Genomic DNA, 21,287 nt, shown 5'->3' on the forward strand with positions numbered 1-21,287 from the left:
GCTGCCAACTGATGCTGGAGCATCCGTTCTCTCCCGCCTGGGCAGCTGTTTAAAAACCACTTTCCATCACTAGTGCTCTCATGGCTTTCGCAGGGAATCTGAGGCTGCCATAATAGACACGAGCACGTCCCTCTTCAGACACACTGCTTCCTCATCTCCTGGAAAGCGGGCACGGCTCAGACCCCTAGCCCTGGCCTCTGCAGGCAGGACTGAACCCCACCCCAGCTGTCTCTACCACAGAGCCCATGCCCAGTAGACACTAGTCAGCACTCTCAGCTCCACAAACAAAGGTTGCAGGAATCCCTCCTTTATTCCACTGTCTGTCATTCCTGCTCTAGATTATTCAGATGAGAGACACTCTTGATTGTCTTTGAAATGTATCTTTTAAAATATGCTAAACCAGAGCATAGCCAACAATCCCAGTAAAAGTAGGACAAAGAGGTAATCGTTAGCACACATCCAGATCAGGCCATAGAACAGCAAGAACAGCCTTCAGGCGTTTCCCTCCTGACAGCAGCAGAGCAATGCAGGGCGCAGTGAGTGAGTCGGCAGGCCTCCACAGCTTTGTTCTACTGGCAAGGACGTCCTTATGATGGAGAAGGCCCGTCAGGTCATTTTAATCTGGTACCACTAACCATTAACATTACCGCATTCCCTTCTTTAAAAGTCAGTGCTATTTGTAGTTCCCCAGACTGATCTGACTCTCTCCACAGCATGCCTGAGTACAGAAAGCAGGCTGCACATGAAGCCTCAAGAACCCCACTCCTGTGACAGTCACACTTTCTCACTCTAATCGGATAATGGGCATTCAGTTTGATGCATCAACAGAAAGAACTTGCCTAATACAAGCCTGAAGATAAAATAACTTAACTGTGGACGACCATCTGTTAAAAACTAAGAGCCAGACTGCTGAGCTTCTTTTGGTCAAACACCACCCTACTGTGTGTGGCCACACTCTCAATATTTGACATTCGGGAAAAAATTATTAAGTCTCTGGTCTTCTTCTACATGTGTTTTCTTTCTACATTTCCATATATGTTTCCATAGATTTCTGTACTGTGGTATGGACTATCTATTTTGTTTCTAGTATTAAACTTTAAAAATTAATGTACTCTCATAACACAATTTTTTACATTTATTTATTGAGACATAATTGATCATATACTATTGTATTAGCTTTAGATGTACAAATTAGAGGTTTGATATATATATATATATATATACATATGCATTGTGAAGATGATTATCAGCAACCATCATCACATACATATTTACATTAATAAACTTTTTCTTGTGATAAGAACTTTTATGATCTACTGTCTTAGCAACTGTCAAATATGCAATATAATATTGTTAACTACAGTCACCATGCTGTACATTACATCCCCAGAATTTATTTATCTTATAAATTTAAGTTTGTACCTTTGGATCCCTTTCACCTGCCCAACCCCTCCCTTCTCTGGCACCCACCAATATCATCCCTGTGTATTATAAGGACTATTATTGTCAGTTCAATTGGACTACAAGCTTTGTTTTGGCAACAATTCCATCTCAGTCTTTCTTTTTTATTTGACAACCACATACTTTGTACCATCTACATCCCAGAACTGAGCTAGTAACCAGAAAAGGAGCCAGGAACAGAACAGACAGTGTCGGTGGGGCACAGACAATCAACTATTCACAAAACATGTAATTATAATATAAAGAGAAGCTGTGCTAGAACATAAACTGGGCACCTGTTTTAATGTGCTTGAGGAGGGGATTGTCAGAAAACGCATCCATGGAAAGGGGACCCATAACTTGAGCTCTGAAGGATGAGTTAGGCCATTAGCTGGGTGAGGATGTGTGTGTGGGAACAGAAGAGGAGAGAGAGTCGTCCAGTGTTCTGGGCAGAAGGGAACACATGTGATGTGCCCAAGGAGGGAAGCACACGAGCTCAGGCAAAGGAGGTGAAGGAGCAAGAAGGAGGAGGAGGAAGAGAAAAAATAGTAGCTGGTGTAAGGAATGAGCACAAAGACTAAGGAGAATTATTGGAGCTGAGACCACAGGGAAAGTGGGTCATGAAGAGCCTGGGAGACCGTAACGAGGATTGGCTTTTGGCCAAAGAGCCAAAGTCACTGAAAGGTTTAGGCAGGGGAGTGAGATAACCAAATCTGTCTTTCTATATTTGGACAAGGTCCATTTTGTGACTATATATTTATATATATACGAATTTTACTAGACTTCTGAGCCGACGACTATTTTTCAGGCTTTCAATGCCAACTTGTGTAGTGAAACAATTTCTACTAGAGACCAGGACGAAGCTATAAGTTTCTTTGAATGAATAGTCATCACTTAGAAGAGGTGAGTATTAAGATTAAATTTGTCCTCCTATATGTTGAATATTTCAAAACATTCACTTTTAAAAATATTCAGATATAAAGAGGAGCTAGAAAACTCATTTACTTGAATTCAACATTCAACTAAGATCTGAGGAGCCAGAAAATGTAGCTCTATAATATATATGTATTAATTACTATATATATATATATAGGGGCATACATAATATGTATGTATATGGCTTCCCTGGTGACTCAGATGGTAAAGAATCTGCCTGCAATGCAGGAGACCCAGATTCAATCCCTGGGTCAGGAAGATTCCCCTGGAGAAGGGAATGGCTACCCACTCCAGTATTCTTGCCTGGAGAATTCCATGGACAGAGGAGTCTGGAGGGCTACAGTCCATGGTATAGCATATTTACATATAATAAATAATAAAACAGTAAGTAAAATCAATAGCTCCCTTTACCTGTGTATTTGCCAGCTTAAAATTTATGACATTATATTTTAACACTTTAAAGAACAGTGATTATTTAGCTTTTTTTTTTCATGACACATACATTATTAATTACTATTTGGGGGATCAATTTTAACTTTAAAAAATAGATATTGATTCATTTACAGAGCACTAGTTATTTTATGTTTCAATTGCTGAGTGCTTAGATTTATACATACTAATTATAATCTGTAACATTATTTGTCTATGCTTTTATCTTGTCATTTAAATAGAAGAAACTGCTGGGATTAATTTTTTTAATTGATAGACTAATAAAAGGACTTCAAGATTTCTATTAAGTAAAATCTAATAAACAGATAGAATCATGTTTTCCTACTAATTAAACAATACTTATTTTTAGAAGCAAACCTTCTGGAAAAGATGGCATACTCTTTGCCAAAGTGTACTTTGTAGTTAGACAATAATCTGTGGGTAATTACTAAAATTGTAAGCTATGGGATAGTTATGAACAAAAACAAGCACAAAATCCTGACCATCACCAAACATCTGTAGTCTGTAAATGTAATTTTCTCAAAAACAGAGATAGATCAAAAACTATAAGATATAAATATCAATTTCTTATTGATATAAAGTCACAATGAGAGATTGTTTTCCTATCTTACCTACTTGAATCAATGTAATGTATATTTACCTTAGCTTTGTCTTTAGGTTTTTTTTTTCTTTTTTTCAAAGCCACAATCATGGAAAGAGCTTCAAAATGGAAATTTGAGAAGTCAAAATGTGTCAGGTTTACTACTATTGCCTTGAGCAAATCACTAGGACTCTTAGGGTCTCCAGTCTCTTAATTTGTGGATGGGAATAACAACTGCCTTGCTTATCTAATATGCTAATGGAAAGCTCAAATGAGCAATATATGGAAGAGATGTCAAAAAGCATTGTCTGATACAGAGCAGTACAGCAACAGATCACAGGTCCAGGATGGGGTTCAAGCCCAGTTATGCCATGTACCAACTGCGTACCTTTAGGGAAGTCACCAAATCTCCTTCTGCCTCAGTTTCTTCCTCCACTGAATGAGGGAGCTGAACTGTAAGGTTCCTTCCATCTCCAAGAGTCTGTGGTCTTTAACTGGAAAAACTAAAGAAAGCTTTCTACATGCTTCTGTTTCCCATGAAACTGATATACACTGATTAGGTGCTTGTGACGCATTTTAGTCTCTGTCTTGCAAATTAAAGAAAGTCATCTTGGTTTTTATTTTGGCATGAGCAGACTCACATCCTTTAGAAATAAGGTGTGGTATTAATTTGTTAACTATATATCAGAACACTGATTGTAGGAAAGTGACAATCATGTAGAATTATGAGAATCATTACAAGGTATGAAATCTGAGCATAAAACCAGCATTAGAAAAGAATCTGCCCTTGAAATAAAGGAAAACTGTCCTGGTGCTACATTGCTAATAATTGCTGTTACAATCCACATACCCTGCACAAAGAGGGTGATCACAACTAACCAGGGAAGCAGTGCTGGCTGCGTGTGGCTGTTTAACTCTCTCAGCTGCCCTTTTAATTACTTGTCCTTCCGTAGTGTTAAATTTGGATTTTGTGTGCACCGCTACTAAACCCAGAACAGACAATAGGTGAAACAATGTGAGCTTTTGTTGTCAGATCTATGAGATTGAGCAGGAATTTTTATCTGTCTTGTTCACTGATGTATTCCAAACACTGAGAACTGTGTTCATAATAGGCATTGAAACAATATCTGTGGAAACGATGGACTTGCTTCCATTTTCTGTCTTTCTTTTCAGAACTTTTGACTTTTTCTTGTATCATTAGCATACAAAGAGATAAATCACAGAAATGTAACAATAGGTAGCCCTAGCAAAAGAGATAATTGGGTAAAAATAAAAGACTCACACAAATGCTTGAAACCTGCCACCTTAAAATAATCTGAATTATAAGTAATGCTTGTTGCAGAGTAAAATCACTAAATAAATAGAATCAACACAAAAGCTAAAAATTGTTTTTTTACCTTATTAAAAAGACTAATTTGGACAATGTAGGAAAAAAATTGACCAATAGTTCACAAAATGGGATTAAAAATACATGAAAAAGGGCTATTAATAAGTAAGTTTCTTGTGTTACCTCCTTTTAAAACTCAAAACAGTGTGGTCTGCCTTGTACCCACATCAAAGGAAACCACTAAGAATAAGAGAAACGAAGGCTCAAGTCAATCTCTCTCTCCTGATGTTGAGACACATTCTACAAAAATGTTCTTTGAACCAACAACACACTTAGAAAACCAGAAACAGAACAGGAAGATAAACACACAAGAGAAAACAACCAGGACATGGCCACACCCCCCTCCAAAACCTTTTCCTTCCCAGCTAAACACAGTAAGTCCAAGAACTCTATTTCTCATGCAAGTCCTGGTTATGGCACAAACAGATAATGGAAAATCTCTTGTCTTCGGGAAAACTGGAGCCTATGTAAGCTTATAAAATAGTATATCTGATATAGGAAGCCTCAAAATGAAAGCACAAAGGAACCAGTGAGTAAATGAATTAATGTCTCTAAGAGAGAATTTCAGAGTATTTCAGGAAGAAGTGACTATGTATAAGTCAGCTATCAATTCTCAGTCTTCTCCTCCACTGTACACCTATGTACACCCACATGTATCTGTGTGTATTTAGTTTCTATAACTAGAAAAGAGCTGGCACAGTTATGCTGCAGAGGGAATTTGAGAGAGTTCTGAAGAAAAGTGGGGGTAGGCCCTGGGATCCTGTGCCATTCTGCAATGGGGAAAGAGGATTTTAAATGAAGGTATGCTCTGTTATCAATGGCACTGCTCTGCAATTTCTTAAGAGTCTGTAATAAGAATTTAAATCATTTTTCAATTATTTCTAATGTCATTTATTCATTTACTCCATATATATTTACTGATAAGGGCAATATCTTGAGATTGTGTTTCTACTGGCAGGCCCTATAGAGACAGGCCTTTAAAATGAAAGCAAGAAAGTCCAGCCTTTTACAGGTTCAACAAAGACACAGATCTAGGAAACGGAAGCCATATTCCAGTACAGCTCCTTGTTCCATTCTTTGAGAACATCAGCATTTAAACCAGTTTTTATGGCAGGGCCTGGAGGCCTAACTACTATGTACAAAATAGAAAATGTGTCTGTAGTTGTAGTCAACCAACAGATGAACTGGAACTCAGATGTTCAAATTGGAGACTACCTGTTCACTAGGCAACTTCTTTCCACAATTAGTCATGATGCTGTTTCATTCTCTTCTAAAGGTTACAGTAAAGCATTAGCAGGTCCCATGAATTTCTCATGAGTTGTGATTAGGTGCAACCACATTCTCAGCCCTGTCAGACTGAGAATATCTTCACCCTAAATTCAGCAGCATCGAAATGCCAACAATAATATCCCAAGGCCCCTTCCATTACAAAGTTGGTCTTTGCTTTAAAAAAATACCAAGATACTCTCCTAGATAATAACCACTTAAAGCATTCTCCCTGATTAACAATGGCATTTATCTAATGCCTGTGCCAGGAATGGAAGCCTGTGGCTGTTGAAGCCAGCACAACAACAGAAATATCTCCTAAAAACACAATACAGTATAGATCATTCTTCAAGATTGTCCAGGGGAAACTAGAGGATGAGTGTGTTGATGTTTTTTAAAACAACCTGCTAAATGCTTTTAGATCATGTGCCCTGATTACTGGCTGACCTATATATTTTTGGCAATGTTAGTGCCCTAGCTGCTGCTGCTGCTGCTGCTGCTGCTGCTAAGTCACTTCAGTCATGTCCGACTCTGTGCGACCCCATAGACGGCAGCCCACTAGGCTTCTCTGTCCCTGGGATTCTCCAGGCAAGAACACTGGAGTGGGTAGCCATTTCCTTCTCCAATGCATGAAAGTGAAAAGTGCAAGTGAAGTTGCTCAGTCGTGCCCGACTCTTAGCAACCCCATGGACTGGAGCCCACCAGGCTCCTCCATCCATGGGATTTTCCAAGCAAGAGTACTGGAGTGGGGTGCCATTGCCTTCTCCGTAGTGCCCTGGAGGGCCTGACAATTTGACAAGTAGTTAAGGTCCTCAGTTTAGATGAATTTTGAAAAAGTCAAGATAAGCAGAGACTAATTTCCTAAAAAAGTTTTTTTGTCTGATCTTTGAAAAGCTAAAAGGACCATGTCAGTGGATTATCTTGAGCAAGGAAAGTTTTGTCTTATAAAGCCTGCCATTGAAAACAACTAATCCCCTGGTCAGTCATACACACTAGAGGTACACTTTCCAGGCAAGATGCAATAACTCTTTAGCTAATGGAGCTAGTTAAGAAGGCAAACTAACTTGGTACATCAGATTCCCTGTCTCAGTTATTGTTCGTTGCTAATGAATGCAGTCATTACAAAGGGTGTTGTAAAGATCCAGTATGACTACGTGCAGAAAAGCCCAGTGTAGCACTTCACATCAGTATTAGCATCACAATAGAAACACATCTCACCCATGCTCAGAGAAGGTGTTTCAAGAAAAAATAAAATCTTGAGATCTCTGCACCCCCACATGTTCTAAAGCACTATTCACAATCACCAAGTTGTAGACACAACTTAATGTCTATCAACAGATGGATGGATAAACAAGATACGGCATATACATACAATGGAATATTACTCAGCCTTGAAAAAAAGAAGGAACTTCTGAAACACAGGAAAATATGGGCAAACCTGGAGGACATAAAGTTAAGTGAAATAAGCCATGCATATGGAAGGACAGTTATTACATATTTCACTCTGTGAAGTATCCAAAATAGTCAAGTTCATCAAATCAAAGAGTAGAAAGATGGTTGCCAGGGATCAGAGAAGAGAGAGAAATGGAAGGTGCTAATGAAGGAGCATAAAGTTTCAGTAAAACGAGATGAGTAAACCCTAGAGATCTCCTATGCAACACTGTACCTCTGGTCAATGATAATGTTGTTATTCAGTCTCTAAGTCATGTTTGACTCTTTGTGACCCCATGGACTGTAGCCTGCCAGGCTCCTCTGTCCATGAGATTTCCCAGGCAATAAAACTGGAGTGGGTTACCATTTCCTTCTCCAGGGGATCTTCCTAGATCTGGTACGGAACCCACATCTCCTGCACTGGCAGCCAGCTTCTTTACCACTGAACCACCAGGGAAGCCGAATGATAATGTACTGTACACTTAAAAATGTGTGAAAGGAACCATCTCAGGTTAAGTGTCCTTATTACAATAAATAAAATAAACATTTTTTAAAGAAGAAATTCAAAAGAAAAAAATTTTTTTTGAAGCCTCATTATTAGGACCAGAATATCTGCAATATCTCCATAGGATTATAATGTAATATTATACACTTAAAATTTTATATTTTCTTATAACCAAACACTTCAAACATTTCTGTTAACAACAAACCAATAGGGAAAGGAGGCAACCTCTTAAATATTGATTACTTCTGAAAGATTCAGTTTGCCCACTCGATTTCTTCAGCAGATACACAATTACCACATAAGAGACCTAAAAGGAGCTTTAGGTATCATTTCAGAAACAATGAGACTAAGACCTGAAGAGATTAAGGGAATGCCAGCCATAGCACGAGAAAGGCATTCCTTTGGATGTCACTACAATGCTTTTTTGCATGATTAGGATTATTCATACATTGAAAGGATGCAAGTTATCCTTAGATGATCATACAAATAGGGGACATTTGCAAAATAAATACTACTAACCAGTATCTTTTATAATTTACCACCTTTAATCCTCACAGAAACTTTGCAACATAGGAATTATTAGTACTCCTAAGGTAAGGATACAAGGCCACTGAAGGTCGTAAGACCAGGAAGAGGTAAAGCTGGGACTCAGATCCAGTCCTAGCCTAACAAATCCTGGCTCTTTTCAACATGCTTTCTGGAAGGTGACGTGAGTCCTGCAACACCCCTGCCAAGGAAAAAATCATTTCAACTCATTTTCTGGTTCTTATGCAAAAGCTATTGATTCCAAGCTCACATACCTGTGGTGGAGTCGATGGTGAAAAAGGAAGACAGGTCTCCAAGGACGAGCTCATAGGCCACTGTTCCATACTTTCCAGAATCCCTGTCTGTGGCAAGAACATTGATGACTTCGGTGCCCAGCTGCGCCTGGCCACTAAGGCTCGTCACATAGGTTAATGGGTTAAACACAGGTTCATTATCATTTACATCCTCCAGTTCCACACGAACAAAAGCTTGGGCACTGAGTCCACCCTGTTGGATGGATGAGAAGTGATTACAAATGGGTCTTACATGAACACTGGGGTGCACAATAAGTGAGAAGGATCCTAGAATAGACTTCTGAAACAACCAAAAGTATGTGTGTGTGTGTATTCATTTTACTTTTATATATATATATATGCATTTTACTTTAAAACTTGAGCTATGAGTTCATGTGAATAGCATGATATCTGTACTCCAATACTGATTCTTAAACTGGAATTTTATTACCGCACATGTATTTAGGTATGGCTGAATCTCTTCACTGTTCACCTAAAACTATCACAACATTGTTAACTGGCTATACCTCAACACAGAAGAAAAAGTTTAAATAAATAAAAGGGAAAAAAAAATACTTCTAGGAGGTAATAATTTCAGAGTAGAGGCCAAAGAGGTCTTATTTAAGATTTCCTTAAATAAGGAAATCTCTCCTGAAATCCAAAGAGAAAAAAAAAATCACTTTCAATGCCTAGATAATCTTTAACTGCTAAGGAGAAGGGATAAGAGAATACTGGAGGGAGGTGGAATTTCAAAATAGGTAACGGGGGAAAGCATCACTAAGAAGGTGTAATTTGAGTAAAGACGGATGCATCTGAGGGACCAGATCTGTTATTTGGAGGAAAAGCATAACAGAGATGAGCGCTCATGCAAAGGCCCTGAGACAGGAGCACAGTACATCCCGAGCCTGATCAGAATAGCAAGGAGGCCGGTGGGTGATGTCAGAGGGGCGGGGGAAGGGCACAGGGGCTTCTGTGGGCCTCTGAGAGGACCATGTCTCTACCCATCTGAGGATTGTAAGCAGAAGAGTAGCTTGATTTGTCTCCCAAGGGCAGCAAGGCTGGAAGGAGGGAGGGAATCTAGGTAGGAGCCAGAAGAATCATCAAGTCCAGCACAGCAGGTGACATACATCATTTTTATTTCTACTGTTCACTTCTTTTTTTCTTTTTTTATTCTATTGATATGCTGTTATGTTAATTGATTTTTTTTTCTCATTGTGTCTACTGTATTCATTTAAAAACTGGCATAGCCCTGGCACTTAATTCAACTTAGAACATGGAAGATCACTATTTTTATTCTTTCTCTGTTCTTTTTCAGTCTGCAGTGTTGGGTACATGGGCCCTCAGAGCATGAGAACCATTTCTGAATTCACAGTCAGCTTCATCTGCTTTTCCTACAAACTTAGTGCCAGGTTCATTTTGAGATTTAAAATTTTCCACATATTAGAAAAGAAATCAAGTGCCTAAAATAGTGAGAGATGGATCCCATACTGGCTTTGTGTGTGTGCTTCCTTCATCTAAAAACAAGGAGCAGGAAAGAGCACAATAGAAGAAAATAATCCCTGCAATTTTTACTTTTCTAAAGGAAAACATATGTTCCTACTTCAAAGCACCATTTTCCATTTCTATCTGGTATACTTTGATACTTTCATCTTAGGCAAAAGTCCTTGGTAAGTCACAGCAGCCTGGGTTTTCTCCTTCACTTATCCTCTTCTCTCTCTCCTATTCTGTCTCTGTCTCTCTCTCCCACTGTGGCAGGAGGCAGTGAGCAAAAAGGAAAATCAAAGGCAGTGAAGCAGCAGCTTTGGCACAGGACAAAGGGACACCACGGCTGTGGACTCTGGAGGGAACGTGTGCTGAGCATGAGGGAGGGCGCAAGAGAGAGCGCATCATTTACTATTGTTTGGGATGAAGCTGACTGTGAATTCAGAAACCGTTCTCATGCTCTGAGGGCCCATGTACCCAACACCGCGGACTGAAAAAGAACAGAGAAAGAATAAAAAATAGTGATCTTCCATATTCTAAGTTGAATAAAGCGCCAGGGCTATGCCAGTTTTAAATGAATACAGTAGACACAATGAGAAAAAAAAATCAATTAACATAACAGCATATCAATAGAATAAAAAAAGAAAAAAAGAAGTGAACAGTAGAAATGAAAATGATGTATGGCAAAAAACCATCACATTATTGTAAAGTAATTATTCTCCAACTAAAATACATTTTAAAAAATTAAAACAAAAACAGAAAAACAATGGCAGTACCATCTAGTCTGTGTCCTTGACATTTAGACTGGTGCCGTGTCTTCAGCAAACTGAAGTAACCCGTGGGTCCCGGGTGGAATGGAGTGAGGGGCTGCGGATGGGAAAGGCTGCACCCCATCTCACAAAGCCCTGCTGGTTCTTAGAGCTGGAATCTTTCCCAGTTTTGCTTTTCCTTTATCTTTCCTTCCCTTGTCCTTTTAAATTTCTCCTCAAGATCAAGAAATCATTTAGGTTTGAGGTGGGGAGAGGCTAAGAAAGCAGGAAGGAGAAGAAATGAAAGAGTGGCAAACATGTGAAGAAATGAGGCTCACTCCACCTTCAGGCCTTCAAGAACAAAGATGTTCATTACTGGGCTGTCCACAAAGACTCCAAATCAGGCCACACTACCCAAAACAAGCAAAATGTTAGATGGACAAATCAGAGCTTGTTGTTATAGATAAGTGAATCTTCTTGCAGGAACAGTATTACATATAGATCTCAGTTTTCTTTTTTATGAATCTAATTTTTATCTATTAAATGTGTCCACAGGGGACACTTTCCTGTCATAACAACCATTTGTGAATGAATGTTAAGTGTGCTTTACATATATTTTCTCCTTCAACTGTTATAATCTCACTTTCTAAAGACTTTTATGGTGCCCTCCATTTTTACAATAAGGAAATCAAAGCACAAAGAGGCTAAGTGACTTGTCCAAAGTAAGTGAGACTATAAACAGCAGATCTGTAACTGGAATGGAGATTCATTTGTCCCCAAAGCCCCCATGACTTGAGACTTTTAAAGTATTACTATGATATAAATTCGACCTTTCATGAAGGAATGTTTAAAGACCATATTACAGGCAATGCCAACCATGGATTTTGTCTCAGAGGAAAAAGGAAAACAGAGCCCCTGTTTACAAAGAACTTAACATTTACGAGACAAATGCTGTACAGCTTGGTCTGTGGCACAGTGGAACAATCTGGAGCCAGAAGATCTGGATCTAATATCTAGCCCTGCCTGCCTCTGGGACCACAGCTTCGACAACATAAGATGGCCCAACTTTGAGCTGCCTCTTCCACAAAGTGGGGCCACCTGCTCACCTTGCAGGCCTGTTGTTGCAAGGAGTGATATAATATGTGTGAATGCATTTATTATGGCTAACCACCACCAATTAGAAAATTTTACAGGCTCTTTATCCTAAATACATGGGACCAGATATATTTGTCTTGAAATTCTGAATTTTTTAAGTTTCATAAAAGAAATATAGTGCATCCAGGTGAAGTCTGGAATGATGGCCCATAATCAGGAACTTAATATTCTGCTGCAAAATTGATGAATAAACACATTTACAAGCTTTAAAGAAAAGCCTCAAGGATCTCACAAATGCTGGGGACATATACCTTTCCTGGAAAGGGATTCCAGTTGGACAAATAATGTTTAGAAAGAAGCTTTTAACAGAGTGCCTGACCCTTAGCAAACAGACTGAGGCCCAAGCTCCAGCTGTGCTGGGAGTGAGCTCACCAGGAGCAGGGTGGTGATGGTAGAGGGCTCTCCTGAGTGCCTCCCTGGCCTCATTAGTACCTTACTCACTGCTGGGGACCAGAGTACTAAGATGAAAAGCATCTTCACACAGAAATCAACCCCTGTGCCTTTGGAGTGGGAGCACTGACTCCAAGACCATAGACTACCAGAGAACTAACCCTAGGGAATATCAAATAGTGAGAACTTCCACAAAGGGAACCACTTGAATACAAGACCTGGCATCACCCAACCACCAGTAGCACCCTGTGCAGGATGCCTCATCCAAACAGCAAACAAAACAAAAATACAAACCAAATCATCAGTAGGCATGATTACCACCTCACTCAGCTTTGCACATCAGAGGGAAAAAAAAAACCTCATCACAAATCTCACCTTATACAAAGCTTACACAAACCACCACACCAACCAAAAGGAAGAAAGAATTCAACCTTTAACCATGGGAAAAGGAAACCTCAAACACAATAAGATTAAAAAAAAATAACAAAAAGGCAGAGAAATACTGTACAAATGAAGGAAGAAATAAGAAACACAGAAGTCCAAATAAATTAAGAGAAACTAGGCAAACTACCTGAAAAAGAATTCAGAATAATGATAGTAAAGGTGATACAAAAAATAATAGCAGAATATCTGAAGCAGAATGAATCCCTGAGCTGGAAGATAAAATGATGGAAATGACTACTAAAGAGCAGAATAAAGTGAAAGAATGAAAATAACTGAGGATAGTCTCAGAGACCTCTGGGACAATATCAAATGCACCAACATTCAAATTAGAGGGGTCCCAGAAGAAGAAGAGGAAAAGAAAGGGTATGAGAAAGTTTTTGGAGAGATCAAAGTTGAAAATTTTCCCAATATGGAAAAGGAAATAGTCAATCAAGTCCAAACACCCTCTTCCAACAACACAAGAGAAGACTCTACACATGGACATTACCAGATGGTCAATACCGTAATCAGATTGATTATATTCTTTGCAGCCAAAGATGGAGAAGCTCTATACAGTCAACAAAAACAAGACCAGGAGCTGACTATGGCTCAGATCATGAACTCCTTATCACCAAATTCAGACTTAAATTGAAGAAAGTAGGGAAAACCACTAGACCATTCAGGTATGACCTAAATCAAATCCCTTATGATTATACAGTGGAAGTGAGAAAGAGATTTAAGGGCCTAGATCTGATAGATAAAGTGCCTGATGAATTATGGAATGAGGTTTGTGACATTGTCCAGGAGACAGGGATCAAGACCATCCCCATGGAAAAGAATGCAAAAAAGCAAAATGGCTGTCTGGGGAGGCCTTACAAATAGCTGTGAAAAGAAGAGAAGTGAAAAGAAAAGGAGAAAAAAGGAAAGATATAAGCATCTAAATGCAGAATTCCAAAGAATAGCAAGAAGAGATAAGAAAGCCTCCCTCAGCGATCAATGCAAAGAAATAGAGGAAAACAACAGAATGGGAAAGACTAGAGATCTCTTCAAGAAAATTAGAGATACCAAGGGAACATTTCATGCAAAGATGGGCTCGATAAAGGACAGAAATGGTATGGACCTAACAGAAGCAGAAGATATTAAGAAGAGGTGGCAGGAAAACACAGAACAACTGTGCAAAAAAGACCTTCATGACCAAGATAATCATGATGGTGTGATCACTCACCTAGAGCCAGACATCCTGGAATGTGAAGTCAAGTGGGCCTTAGAAAGCATCACTATGAACAAAGCTAGTGGAGGTGATGGAATTCCAGTTGAGCTGTTTCAAATCCTAAAAGATGATGCTGTGAAAATGCTGCACTCAATATGCCAGCAAATTTGGAAAACTCAGCAGTGGCCACAGGACTGGAAAAGGTCAGTTTTCATTCCAATCCCAAAGAAAGGCAATGCCAAAGAATGCTCAAACTACCACACAATTGCACTCATCTCACATGCTAGTAAAGTAATGCTCAAAATTCTCCAAGCCAGGCCTCAGCAATACGTGAACCATGAACTTCCTGATGCTTAAGCTGGTTTTAGAAAAGGCAGAGGAATCAGAAATCAAATTGCCAACATTCACTGGATCATGGAAAAAGCAAGAGAGTTCCAGAAAAACGTCTATTTCTGCTTTATTGACTATGCCAAAGCCTTTGAGTGTGTGGATCACAATAAACTGTGGAAAATTCTGAAAAAGATGGGAATACCAGACCACCTGACCTGCCTCTTGAGAAATCTGTATGCAGGTCAGGAAGCAACAGTTAGAACTGGACATGGAACAACAGACTGGTTCCAAATAGGAAAAGGAGTACATCAAGGCTGTATATCGTCACCCTGCTTATTTAACTTATATGCAGAGTACATCATGAGAAACGCTGGGCTGGAAGAAACACAAGCTGGAATCAAGATTGCTGGGAGAAATATCAATAACCTCAGATATGCAGATGACACCATCCTTATGGCAGAAAGTGAAGAGGAACTAAAAAGCCTCTTGACGAAAGTGAAAGTGGAGAGTGAAAAAGTTGGCTTAAAGCTCAACATTCAGAAAACGAAGATCATGGCATCCAGTCCCATCACTTCATGGGAAATAGATGGGGAAACAGTGGAAACAGTGTCAGACTTTATTTTTGGGGGCTCCAAAATCCCTGCAGATGGTGATTGCAGCCATGAAATTAAAAGATGCTTACTCCTTAGAAGGAAAGTTATGACCAACCTAGATAGCATATTCAAAAGCAGAGACATTACTTTGCCAACAAAGGTCTGTGTAGTCAAGGCTTGGTTTTTCCAGTGGTCATGTATGGATGTGAGAGTTGGACTGTGAAGAAGGCTGAGTGCTGAAAAATTGATGCTTTTGAACTGTGGTGTTGGAGAAGACTCTTGAGAGTCCCTTGGACTGCAAGGAGATCCAAGCAGTCCATTCTGAAGGACATCAGCCCTGGGATTTCTTTGGAAGGAATGATGCTAAAGTTGAAACTCCAGTACTTTGGCCACCTCATGCGAAGAGTTGACTCATTGGAAAAGACTCTGATGGTGGGAGGGATTGGGGGCAGGAGGAGAAGGGGATGACAGAGGATGAGATGGCTGGATGGCATCACTGACTCGATGGATGTGAGTCTGAGTGATCTCTGGGAGTTGATGATGGACAGGGAGGCCTGGCGTGCTGCGATTCATGGGGTCACAGAGAGTCGGACATACTGAGCAACTGAACTCAACTGAATCAAGTTCAGGAGGTGCAAAGAGTCTCATACAGGATAAACCCAAGGAGAAACATGCCAAGACATATACTAATCAAACTAACAAAGATTAAACACAAAGAAAAAATATTAAAAGAAGCAAGGGACAAGCATCAAGTAACATACAAGGGAAACCCTATAAGATTAACAGTTGATCTTTCAGCAGAAACTCTGCAGGCCAGAAGGGAAAAGTAGGATATATTTAAAGTACTGAAAGGGAAAAATCTAAAACCAAGATTACTCTACTGGGAAAGGATCTTATTCAAAATTGAGAAATTTTGAATTTCTCAATGGAGAAATGGAGAAAACAAAATGGAGAAAACAAAAGCTTATCAGACAAGCAAAAGTTAAGAGAATTCAGTACCACCAAACCAGCTTTACAACAAATGTCAAAGGGACTTATAAGTCTAGAAATAGAAGAAAAAGATCTACAAAATCAAACCTCAAACAATTAAGAAAATGGCAATAGGAACATATATATCAATAGTTATTTTAAATGTAAACTGATTAAATGCTTCAACCAAAAGACAGACTGGCTGAATGGATACAAAAACAAGACCCATATATATGCTGTCTATAAGAAACCCACTTCAGACATAAAGACACATATAGACTGAAAGTGAGAGGATGGAAAAATATATTCCATGCAAATGGGAAGCAAAAGAAAGCTTGAGTAGCAATCCTCATATCAACCAAAATAGACCTTAAAATAAAGAATATCACAAGAGATAAATAAGGACACCACATAATGATCAATGGATGAATCCAAGAGGAAGACATAAAAATTGTAAATATCTATGCAGCCAACATAGGAGCACCTCAATACATAAGACAAACACTGACAGACACAACGAGAGAAACTGACAATAACACAGTAATAGTAGGAGACTTTAACACCCCACTCACATCAGCGGACAGATCATTAAAACAGAAAATCAATAAGGAAACAGAAGTCTTAAATGATACGTTAGATGAGATGGTCTTCATTGATGTCTTCAGGACAGTCATCCAAACACTAAATAATACACCTTCTTCTCAAGTGAACACAGAACATTCTCCAGGATAGACCACATCTTGGGTCACCAATCAAACCTCAGTAAATTTAAGAAAATCAAAATTGTATTAAGCATCTTTTCCGACCACAATGCTATGAGACTAGATATCAATTACAAGAAAAAAAAAAAAAACACAAACACATGGAGATTAAACAAAAGGTTTCTCAATAACCAATAGGTTACTAAAGAAATCAAAAGTGAAATAAAAAAATTCCTAGAAACAAATAACAATGAAAACACGACAACTCAAATCCTATGGGATGCAGCAAAAGCAGTTCTAAAGGGAAGTTTATAGCAATACAATCCTACCTCAAGAAACAAGAAAAACATTGAATAAACAACCCAACTTTACACCTAAAACAACTGGGAAAAGGAGAACAAAAAAACCCAAAAATTAGTAGAAGGAAATAAATCATGAAGATCGGAGCAGAAACAAATGAAAAAAAAAAGAGAGAGAAACAATAGTAAAGATTAATAAAACTAAAAGCTGTTTCTTTGAGAAGGTAAACAAAATCAACAAACACTTAGCTACACTCATCAGAGAAGGCAATGGCACCCCACTCCGGTACTCTTGCCTGGAAAATCCCATGGACGGAGGAGCCTGGAAGGCTAGGAGTCGCTAGGAGTCGGACGTGACTCAGCGACTTCACTTTCGCTTTCGCTTTTCACTTTCCTGCACTGGAGAAGGAAATGGCAACCCACTCCAGTGTTCTTGCCTGGAGAATCCCAGGGACGGGGGAGCCTGGTAGGCTGCCGTCTATGGGGTCGCACAGAGTCAGACACGACTGAAGTGACTTAGTAGCAGCAGCAGAAGCTACACTCATCAAGAAAAAAAGAGAGAAGAATCAAATCAACAAAATTAGAAATGAAAAAGGAGAGGTTACAAAAGACAATGCAGAAATACAAAGGATTATAAGAGACTAGTCTGAACAACTATATGGCAATAAAATGGATAACCTGGAAAAAATGGACAGATTCTTAGAAAAATTCAATCTTCCAAAACTAAACCAGGAAGAAATAGAAATTATGAACAACCCAGTTACAAGCACTGAAATGGAAGCTGTGATCAAAAATCTCCCAAAAAACAAAAGCCCAGGACTAGATGGCTTCACAGGAGAATTCTATCAAACATTTAGAGAATAGTTAATGCCTCTCCTTCTAAAACTCTTTCAAAAAACTGCAGACAAAGAAACACTTCCAAACTCATTCTATGAGGCCACCATCACCCTGATACCAAAACCAGACAAAGACAACACAAAAAAAGAAAACTACAGGCCAATATCACTGACGAACACAGATGCAAAAATCTTCAGCAAAATTTTAGGAAACAGAATTCAGCAACATATCAAAAAGCCCATATACCATGATCAAGTTGGGTTTGTTCCAAGGATGCAAGGATTCTTCAGTATACAAATATCAATCAGTGTGATACACCAGATTAACAATCTCAATAGATGCAGAAAAATCCTTTGACAAAATTCAGCACCCTTTTATTATTAAAACTCTTCAAAAAATGGGCATAGAAGGAACCTACCTTCACATAGTAAAGGCCATATGTGATAAGCCTACAGCACACATTATTCTCAATGGTGAAAAACTGAAAGCATTCCCCCCAAGATCGGGAACAAGACAAGGGTGTCCACTTTCCACCACTATTATTCAACATAATTTTGGAAGTCCTAGCTATAGCAATTAGCGAATAAAAAGAAATAAAAGGAATCCAGATTGGAAAAGAAGAAGCAAAGCTTTCAGTGTTTGTAGATGACATGATACTGTACATAGAAAACCCTAAAGATACTATTAGAAAATTACTAGAGCTAATCAGTGAATTTAGCAAAGTTTCAGGATACAAAAACAATATACAGAAATCACTTGCATTTCTATATATTAGCAATGAAAAATCAGAAAGAGAAATTAAGGAATCAGTCCCATTCACCATTGCAATACAAAGAATAAAATATCTAGGAATAAACTTACCTAAGGAGACAAAAGGGTCTTCCCAGTAGTTCAAATGGTAAAGAATCTGCCTGAAACGCAGGAGACCTGGGTTATATCCCTGGGTCAGGAAAATCCTCTGGAGAAGGGAATGGCACTCTACTCCAGTATTCTTTCCTGCAGAATCCCATGGACAGAGGTGCCTGGCAGGCTACAGTCTGTGGGATCGCAAAGAGTTGGATACAACTGAGCGACTAACACTACTACTACTAAGGAAAAAAAAGACCACAGAAAATTATAAGATTGATGAAAGAAATCAAAGATGACATAAACAGATGGAGAGATAGTCTGTGTTCCTGGGTAGGAAGAACCAATATTGTGAAAATGACTATACTATCAAATGCAATCTATTACCAATGGCATTTTTCACAGAACTAGAACAAAAAATTTCACAATTCATATGGAAACACAAAAGACCCCAAATAGCCAAAGCAGTCTTGAGAAAGAAGAATGGAGCTGGAGGAATCAACCTTCCTGACTTCAGATTATACTACAAAGCTACATTCATCAAGCCAGTATGGTACTGGCACAAAAACAGAAATATAGACCAATGGAACAAGATAGAAAGCCCAGAAATAAACCCATGCACCTATGGGAAAATTATTTTTGACAATGGAGGCAAGAATATACAATGGGACAAAGACAGCCTCTTCAATAAATGGTGCTGGGAAAATTGGACAGCTACATGTAAAAGAATGAAATTAGAACACTTCCTATCATCATACACAAAGATAAACTCAAAATGGATTAAACACCTAAATGTAAGACCAGAAACTATAAAGCTCTTTTAGGAAAACATAGGCAGAACACTCAATGATATAAATCAAAGCAAGATTCTCTACTCACCTCCTTGAGTAATGGAAATAAAAACAAAAATAAACAAGTGGGACTTGATCAAACTTAAAAGCTTACAGCAAAGGAAACTATAAGCAAGGTGAAAAGAAAACCCTCAGAATGGGAGAAAATAATAGCAATGGAAACAACTGACAAAGGATTAATTTCCAAAATATATAAGCAGCTCACGCAACTCAATACCAGAAAAACAAACAACCCAATTCAAAGGTGGGAAAAAGACCTAAGCAGACATTTCTCCAAATAAGACATACAGATGGCTAACAACATCTAACAACAAAGATGCTCAACATCACTCATTATTAGAGAAATGCAAATCAAAACTACAATGTGATATCACCTTACACTGATCAGAATGGCCATCATCAAAAAGTCTACAGACAATAAATGCTGGAGAGGGTGTGGAGTAAAAGAAACACTTTTGCACTGTTGGTGAGAATGTAAATTGATACAGTCACTATGGAAGACAGTATGGAGATTCCTTTAAAAACTAGGAATAAAACCACCATCAGTTCAGTTCAGTTGCTCAGTTGTGTCCGACTCTTTGCGACCCCATGAATCGCAGCACACCAGGCCTCCCTGTCCATCATCAGAATTTCCCACCTAGGCATATACCCTGAGGAAACAGACACATGTATCCCATTGTTCATTGTGGCACTATTTACAATAGCTCTTAGAACATGGAAGAAACCTAGACGTCCATCGACAGGTGAATGGATAAAGAAGTTGTGGTACATATACACAATGGAATTAGCCATAAAAAGGAACTCATTTGAATCAGTTCTAATGAGGTGGATGAACCTCAAGTCTATTATACACAGCGAAGTAAATTAGAAAAAGAAAGATAAATATCATATATTAACACATATATATGGAATCTAGAAAAATGATACTGAAGAATGTATTTGCAGGGCAGCAATGGAGAAACAGACATAGAGAATAGACTTCTGGACATGGGGAGAGGGGAGGAGAGGGTGAGATGTATAGAGAGAGTAACATGGAAACTTACATTGCCATAAGTAGAATCAATAGCCAATGGGAAATTGCTGTATGTCTCAGGAAACTCAAACAGGGGCTCTGTATTGACCTAGAGGGGTGGGATGGGGAGGGAGATGGGAGGGAGGTTCAAAAGGGAGGGATGTATGTATACCTATGGCTGATTCATGTTGAGGTTTGACAGAAAACAAAATTCTGTAAAGCAATCATCCTTCAATTAAAAAATAAATAAATTTTAAAAAATGGCCTCATTTGAGTTTGAGTCAGGTTTCTCATCAAATGAGCTTTTAAACGTTTCCATCTTGAGAGCTTTCAGATCTGCAGACAAAAGACTGGGGATCCTTGTTACTCAGATGCAGATGCACTGTGAGCACTGAATGGAGGGAAGCCTCGGGACCCTTGAGACAGGTCCTCACAAACAAAAAGGCTCTTTCGACCCAGTGGACGTGCAGTCCTGAGACTCGAGAAGCCCTTTTTAATTGGGAGATATGGTCCCTGAGACATCTGGGCAGTGAGGAGGACTCACTATGGTCCCTCCCAAAGGGGTTCAAGGGCAGTCTCTTTTCAGATTCCAAATCAGAATCCAGTCACCACGGCCAGTCCAATCAC

The 21,287-nt window shown here is 39.0% G+C and overlaps 1 protein-coding gene across 1 annotated transcript in view; it reads right to left on the minus strand.

The window, feature by feature from the left end:
• DCHS2 (dachsous cadherin-related 2) overlaps positions 1-21,287 on the minus strand; it is a 316,336-nt gene that overhangs the window by 152,562 nt on the left and 142,487 nt on the right. The window contains 1 exon segment of the mRNA XM_070385628.1: positions 8,796-9,027. Within this exon segment, the coding sequence (XP_070241729.1) occupies positions 8,796-9,027 (232 nt within the window).

This window comes from Bos mutus, chromosome 17 (genome assembly GCF_027580195.1).
Source record: "Bos mutus isolate GX-2022 chromosome 17, NWIPB_WYAK_1.1, whole genome shotgun sequence".
Classification (NCBI taxonomy): domain Eukaryota; kingdom Metazoa; phylum Chordata; class Mammalia; order Artiodactyla; family Bovidae; genus Bos; species Bos mutus.